This window comes from Cynara cardunculus, assembly GCF_001531365.2.
Source record: "Cynara cardunculus var. scolymus isolate 2C chromosome LG 13, CcrdV1, whole genome shotgun sequence".
NCBI classification, from domain to species: Eukaryota; Viridiplantae; Streptophyta; class Magnoliopsida; order Asterales; family Asteraceae; genus Cynara; species Cynara cardunculus.
In genome coordinates this window covers 1,871,743-1,879,018 of record NC_037540.1, presented here as the reverse complement: position 1 = coordinate 1,879,018, position 7,276 = coordinate 1,871,743, and the positions used below count along the sequence as shown (strand labels likewise).

Below are 7,276 nucleotides of genomic sequence, written 5' to 3'. Positions count from 1 at the left end.
CATTGAAACCTCGAACCACCCACGAAGCCGCCTTTTCTTCACACCCATGCAGTTCCACGTGGTCCCTGTCTTCAACGTTAGATCTACGTCCTATAAAATTCAACTACCCTATAGTATCTCAACACGTGTCCACCACACATTCAACGAACACCCATCTATATATACACCCATAACCCGATCTCTAAATCCATGCAATTACCCCAAAGAAAAAAACAAAATCTCAAACCCCTCTCCAAATCTAATCCAAAAACCCACTTTTCCCCTCAAATCTTTCTGTAAATCCTTATAAACCTACTTTTAATTTGTTTTTATCATCGATTTTTCGCTTTTCTTTAACGATCAATATGTATGATGCACAAACTCGCCGGATTTTAACCTCTCCGGCGATTCGTCCATGCGAATCGGTTTCTTCGGCGACCCTTCTTTCTTCTCTGATCACCCTTTCCGACGTCATATCTTCGTACAAATCTAAACCCTTTTACAGTAATGCTGTAAACGCGAAGGTTTCACTTCGTCTTGTCGGAAATCTCCACGTTTTTTTCGAAGAGATCCGACGAGATGAACCGGGTTTGTCGTCGGCGATGTTTCTCTCACTTTCGGAGCTCCATTTCGTGTTTCAGAAGCTGAGTTTCTTGTTGGAAGACTGTACTCGTGTTGACGGTCGGGTATGGATGTTGGTTAAATCCGAAAACGTATCCAATCAATTTCGATCCATTTTCCGATCCATTAGTGTAGCTCTAGATGTGTTGCCATTAGATTCAATTGATGTTTCTATAGAACTGAAAGAATTGGTGGGTCTTGTGAAGAATCAAGGTTTCGATTCGAAAGTTGTGTTCCGACCCGAAGATAAACGGATCTTGGAGCATCTTAGATCCATTTTGAAGCAATTGGAGCATCAAACAACTCCTGATCCGAATAATCTGAGACGGGTTCTTGATTATTTGGGTATTTCGAGCTGGTCCCAATGCAACAAAGAAATCAAGTTCTTGGATTCTGAAATCGGGTCGGAAAGATCCACCACTAAGAAATTGGACCTGGATATTCTTAGTAGTTTGATGGGGCTGATGATTTACAGCCGGTGCACCATTTTCACCACCGTCGACGGCGAGAAAATCCCAATTTCCGGCGACAGTCATAGCTGGAGTTGCAATCATTCAATTGGGTCCCTGAACGTTGAAGATTTTCGATGCCCGATTTCTCTAGAGATCATGTCGGATCCGGTGACTCTAACCACCGGGCACACCTACGACCGTTCTTCGATAGAGAGATGGTTTCGGTTGGGAAATTCAACTTGTCCGAAGACCGGGGAGAAGGTGAATAGTGGTAATTTAGTTTCGAATTCGTGTTTAAGAAGCGTTATTAAGCAATATCATCTCGAGAAGGGGATTTCTGTTGCAGAATATGTCGGTAGCTCCCGCAATCGGGAGATTATCGATTCGACGACAGGTGGCAGTGTGGCGGAAGAGGCTGCCATAAAGATGGCGGTCGACTTTCTAGTCGAGCGCCTGGTGTTTGGCACGAATGAGGCCAAACACAAAGCTACTTTTGAGGTCCGATTGCTTAGTAAAACAAGCGTTTTTAATCGGGCTTGTTTGGTTGAAGCCAGTGTGGTTCCGAGCTTATTAGATTTGCTTTGCGTTAAGAACCCAAAGATTCAAGAAAACGCAATCGCAGCGTTACTGAATCTCTCAAAGTACTCAAAGACAAAGAAAGTACTTGTCGAAAATGGAGGATTAGAACTAATTCTCGAGGTTGTACAAAACGGGATGAAAATGGAAGCCCGACAACACGCGGCAGGTACTTTATTTTATCTCGCTTCAGTGGACGAGTATCGGGACATCATCGGGAAAATACCGAGATCAATTCCTGTTCTAATGGATTTGGTACTGGAAGGTACGGAACGAGGCAAAAAGAACGCATTGGTGGCGATTTTCGGGCTACTAATGTACCCCGAAAACCATTGGAAGGCACTAGCAGCAGGGATTGTTCCGCTACTAGTCGATCTATTACGATCTTCGTCTCAATGCGAAGATCTTGTAATAGATTCTCTGGCCATTTTAGCCACTCTCGCTGAAAAACCAGATGGAACGATGGCGATTATGAGCTGTGGAGCTCTACATGTGATACTCGACGTCGTAGGTTCTACGACATCGAGGGCATCAAGAGAATATTGTGTTGCATTGCTGCTTGCAATGTGTACAAATGGCGGGGCCGATGTTGTTCGGGTTTTAGTATCGAACTCGGCTCTGATGGGACCGTTATATTCCCTACTCACCGAAGGCGGTTCTCGTGCCAGCAAGAAGGCGAGTTCATTGATCAAAATTTTACATGAATTCAATGAAAAAAACACGTCTTCTGGCACGAGACGCCCCGTTCATTTTCAAGAACGGTTTGTAGATGTTTGGTAACTTGTATATTTTGTAATTCCTTGACATTAGCTCGGTTTTTTCAAGAGCTAATGTCATAACAGCCTTAGCTTCTGTTATTTTTTATCTGAAGCTATAGCGAAAAACTCATGATTGTATTTATGATTCTTTTTTTCTCCTTGTGAATAACGAAATTAAGTATACAAGCTTCTTGGCCTAGAATGTGTCTGACGAAAATGCCGGTGTAACCGATCGATCTCGTATCGACATATCGAGAGCCTTTTCGAGGCCTACAACCACTTGTTCGACCAATGGTCGTTGTTGCTTTGTCCCGATACACGAAAGTGCTAGGTTGATCATAGACTCGAAAGCCTTCAACGAGTAATCCCCGTTAAGTTTTGGATCGGCAAACTCCGTCATACTCCCACCCCTCGTTAGCGTCCTTGCCTAATCGTCAGTAAACGAAAAATTGGTTAAGCGGAATCCTTAAAACGAATCAATAAGTTTGACGATCGGAAGATTGTTTACCATCTTCCCAAGAGGCATTGGCCGTTGCAAGTCGATATTGATTACGCGTTGGCCCGAAAGAAGCTGTAAAAGCACTATACCGAAGCTGTAAACATCACCCGATGGATTAACCCGACTATTTTTCTGGTATTCGGGATCCACATAACCAAACGTTCCTCGGACTTCCGAGCTAACATGAGATAGACCCGTGTCGATGATTTTTGACAAACCAAAATCGGCTAGCTTCGCTTGAAAGTTCATGTTTAGGAGAATGTTCGTCGGCTGCCAAAAATTTCGTTAAATCAAACATTAGAATCACAATCAAAGCTAAAAACCGACATCAAAATGGTTAACGTACCTTGATATCACGATGAACTATGCATCCGGCAGGGTATGTATGAAGAAACCATAGTCCTCGGGCACAATCGATGGCGATTTGAAGCCGTTGGATCCATGTTAGAATCTTATCTTTACTAAACAACCATTCCGAGAGGTTTCCCCAATGACAAAGCTCGTAAACAAGAAAACACTCGTTTTCACCCTCGCAATGATCGAGCAATCGTACAAGATTCGGATGTCGTACACGAGATAAGTTTGTGATTTCTCTAACGAACGTTTCCATTTCTCCATCGTTCACTATATGCTTGATGGCAACATCCTGACCGTTCGCGAGTACGCCTTTGTACACTTTTCCTGCACAAATTAAAACTGACCGAATCGAAATCGAGAACCATCTAATTTCAAAATTTTCCTAAAAGTTTTGTTAGAACGACTAAAAACATATTATCAATGTATTGTAACATGTGTATATAGTACATACAATTGTTCGGTCTTTTAAAGTTTAGTCCTTTCAAAAAGTCTATTAAGATATTTACTCATTTAGGCTTGTTTTTAGCAGCTTAATGGACTCACACTTGTTAAGCCGGCTATATATGACTGTTTGGTAGGGACTTAATTATATAGAAATTGACTTATTCAGTAAGTTTCTAAGGAAACTTTATGCAGAAAGCCTAACTTTTTTCCGAACTCACTCCCCCCAATTAAAAACATGTTCCTTCCATGTATGGAAAAAAGCCTCACAAACAAAGGTCTTCCCGATCTATACAGACACATTAATCCCACAGTTTTATCCACACATGTTACATTTTGTAAAACTAATTTTGTTAATTCTTACCAGCGATTCCTTCTCCGATGAAGTTGGATGCTTTAAGATTGTCTGTAGCAGTATAGACTTCCTTAATTGTTAACTTCCGGCTTGAATCTATCGGAAACGGTGAATCTATGATGGAAATCGCCTCTTTTCCGGCCGGTAACTTTTCTTTGGCCGATCGTCTAAACCAAAACCACAACGCCGTGATTACTGTAATCATGATTCCGACCAAACCTGCTATTAGAATCCATATTCCTGAAAGTTTCAATATATTATCAGATAATATAAAGCTTTATAGAACAAAAAATATATTTCTTATTTGTTTGTTAGTAGCTTAATGACACTCGTAGTTTTATACATGACTGTTTGGTAGCGACTTAATGATATAGAAAATGGTTTATTCGATAAGCTTCTAGAAGGGAGTTTTATACAGAATGCCAAACAAATTCCAAACTTGCATTTTCAAATTAAAAAAAACATGTTTCTTTCATCTATAAAAAAACTCTGTCAAACAAAAACCTTCTCAATCTATATATATAAGTTAATCCACCTATATTTTCTTATCAATACAGAACTTAATGGAAAATCAAACAAAAAACCCCTTTGTGTTACAATAAGTTAATAGGATGTTTTTGTAACATGTTAACAATTTTTTATATATCTTTTGAAGTAAAATTCCCGTAAGCTTTTTAATACGACACTGATGAATACATATTTTTATCATAGAATTGTTGTTGGAATTTCAAAATAAGAAGACTAAATTTCTTGAACTGATATGAAGGTTAAGAAAGATTAATTCACACGTGAATAATTGAAATTAATATCAATTTAAAGATGCATATGCTAACCCATGTGAATAAGCTATAAGACAACCATATGCATCTTTAAATACATTTTTTAAGATATTTTCATTGATTCATATATGAATCTTCCTTTAACCTTCTCTTTTTGTCTTGATATTTAATTAGTCTTGTTATTAAAACTTATTGGACGTCTTGTCAATTTTGTTATAACATTTTTACATAGTACACATGATTTTCTGGTCGTATAACACACTTTTTAGGACATTTAATTAGGGGTCGTTTACCAAACACTTACCCGGTAAGCGATTATCAATAAAATTTAACACTACCTTTTACTTACCGAGTAAGATTTTAGTTTACCAAAACGGCACCGTATACAACAATTTACCCGGTAAACTCTTACCATGGTAAGAGTCGTCACCCTCACTTACCGGGTAAGACTTTCGGTCCTTGTCTCCCTCTTACCGCACTACAACAAAATCGGGTTTATCCTAATAAACCTCTTTATAAGACTTAGTTTATAGGACCAAAAAAACAAAGTGTTCTATCTAAAAGCATTGTAATAAGTTTATATGACTTTTTTTGATGTCGTAATAAGTTTTTTAGGACCCTTTTAATATAAAGCGTCTCATTAACAACTTTATATGACACTATTTGAAAATTTGTCCTATAAAAACAAATGTCCTATAAAAAATTGAGTTTATATGACAATTTCTCGAAAGTATCCTATAAAGTTGCTAATGCGACACTTTATATTAAAAATGTTCTAAAAAACTTGTTAAGACGCACAAAACGTCATACAAACTTATTACAAAACCTTTAGATAGGACACTTTATATTTTGGTCCTATAAATTAAGTTCTATAAAACGGTCTATTGGGACACTTAGAGATTGAGGGTGTCCTATTAACCCAATTTTGTTGTAGTGTCGGATAAGATTTTTGGTATTTACCTTATTCATCCGGTAAAGTAATGTGACATGGTAAGCGTTTATCCGGGTAAGCGTTTGGTAAACGGCCCCTTAGACATATTTGACGTCTTACAAAATCGATTTTAAACCTGAAGATGTGTTGAGGAGTTATATATCTCACCTGTGCTCAACCTTTTCTTGTGTGCATGATGATCGTCTTCAAGATTTTGGGATTGATCTAATCCAACTCTTTGATGCTGGCCAAGACACTCGTAAACTCTCTGAACCCATTTGCGGTCGGAAATCTTTCGGCTCACCATCGAAACAAGCACGGCAAATCGACAAATTTCCGTCTCTTCCACGCTACCATTCATAGCCAAAGCACCAATCTTCCGCCATCTTTCGTAACAAGAACCACACCCGTTTCTTGATTCTGAAAACTCACAATCTTGATCCAAACCAGTTAACGAGCTTTCAAGCTTGTTATCCACATCGTTTAGCGAAAAGTCTGAGCAGCCGCCTGAGCCCATGGCTAGCTTCTCGACACCGCAGCTCAGAAGATTTCTGCCGTTGCTACCTTCCAACAAAGACCGACAACTTTCTTGTTGGCTGGAATTCAAGAAAACCGACCCCGTTTGATTCGAATGGTTTGCTAATGCAAACAGATATTCTTCGAAGGCCGATTCACAACATTCGCTGCTAAAAAACCCGTCCCAATTGGCGGTTTCGCAGCTCGAAGAAAGTCGGATATCGAGAACACATTCATCGGTGGCCGAAACACCATGATCAAGAAACAAGAAAACAAACAGAATCCAGATCATTTCTATAGCATCAAAACGGGTTTCTGTGAAGAAATTTTTGCTGAAATGCGAATTACGTTTTTGGAAGATTATATGATTTATGGGAACTGGTTTTTATGGAATTTTTGTGTAATATTCGAAGAGAATGGAAGAAGAAGCATAAGAAACTACACAAAAACACAGACTGTGTGGGCATTTTTGGAAATATATAATTAATGATTTTTTATACTAATTATATAATTAATTATTTTGTATAAATTGTGGAATCGATGGGTCAAGCTTAAAAGACAACCGCCGGCCATTTCAGTTTGAAAAGGTCTGTGGAAATTATAATATTGTTTCCTAAATAAGTATTATTTTAATTATAAATGAAATTTTATAAATAATTAATCAGAGTAAATATATATTATATTATAAAATATTTGATAAAAAGTTTTAAAATTCATTTTTTATGTATGAAATATTGTTTATTGTTATATATTACTTAAACTTTAAGATTACAGGCAAATTGTGTGTTAGTATAACTTATTAAAACTTTATATTTGAATCTGTGTAACTAACTACAGATAAACATTTCATTTTAAATATAAAAAAATTAAAATATAATTAGGATAATTATTGATATCTAACAAAATATTTGATTATTATCTTTATAAAATATATTATTAAATAAAAAATATACAAAAAACGAAATAGTTACTTTCGTACTAATATCAATATTTTTTTTTCAATTTTTATGAT

At 37.4% G+C, this 7,276-nt stretch overlaps 2 protein-coding genes across 2 annotated transcripts; one reads left to right on the top strand and one right to left on the bottom strand.

Moving 5' to 3' along the window:
• Nucleotides 1-581: 581 nt before the first annotated feature.
• Nucleotides 582-2,529, top strand: LOC112524277 (U-box domain-containing protein 19-like). Its single transcript, XM_025134038.1, has one exon. It carries the CDS (start codon nucleotides 582-584, stop codon nucleotides 2,406-2,408), a length of 1,827 nt encoding a protein of 608 aa, XP_024989806.1. The 3' UTR covers nucleotides 2,409-2,529.
• A 53-nt stretch (nucleotides 2,530-2,582) lies between these two features.
• On the bottom strand, nucleotides 2,583-6,556 carry LOC112524276 (probable serine/threonine-protein kinase PBL22). The gene is made up of 5 exons (XM_025134037.1): nucleotides 5,917-6,556; nucleotides 4,048-4,278; nucleotides 3,232-3,566; nucleotides 2,895-3,155; nucleotides 2,583-2,813 (listed from the first exon to the last, which is right to left on the bottom strand). The coding sequence occupies exons 1-5, from the start codon at nucleotides 6,554-6,556 to the stop codon at nucleotides 2,583-2,585; spliced, it is 1,698 nt and encodes a 565-aa protein (XP_024989805.1).
• Between the last annotated feature and the right edge of the window lie 720 nt (nucleotides 6,557-7,276).

Coding starts and splice junctions, on each gene's coding strand:
- LOC112524277 (XM_025134038.1), top strand. CDS start 582: ATGTTTCTCTCACTTTCGGAGCTCCATTTCGTGTTTCAGAAGCTGAGT.
- LOC112524276 (XM_025134037.1), bottom strand. CDS start 6,556: ATGATCTGGATTCTGTTTGTTTTCTTGTTTCTTGATCATGGTGTTTCG. Junction 3,567..4,047: donor CATCGGAGAAGGAATCGCTG/GTAAGAATTAAC, acceptor TAATTTGTGCAG/GAAAAGTGTACAAAGGCGTA. Junction 2,814..2,894: donor CAATGCCTCTTGGGAAGATG/GTAAACAATCTT, acceptor ACTGACGATTAG/GCAAGGACGCTAACGAGGGG.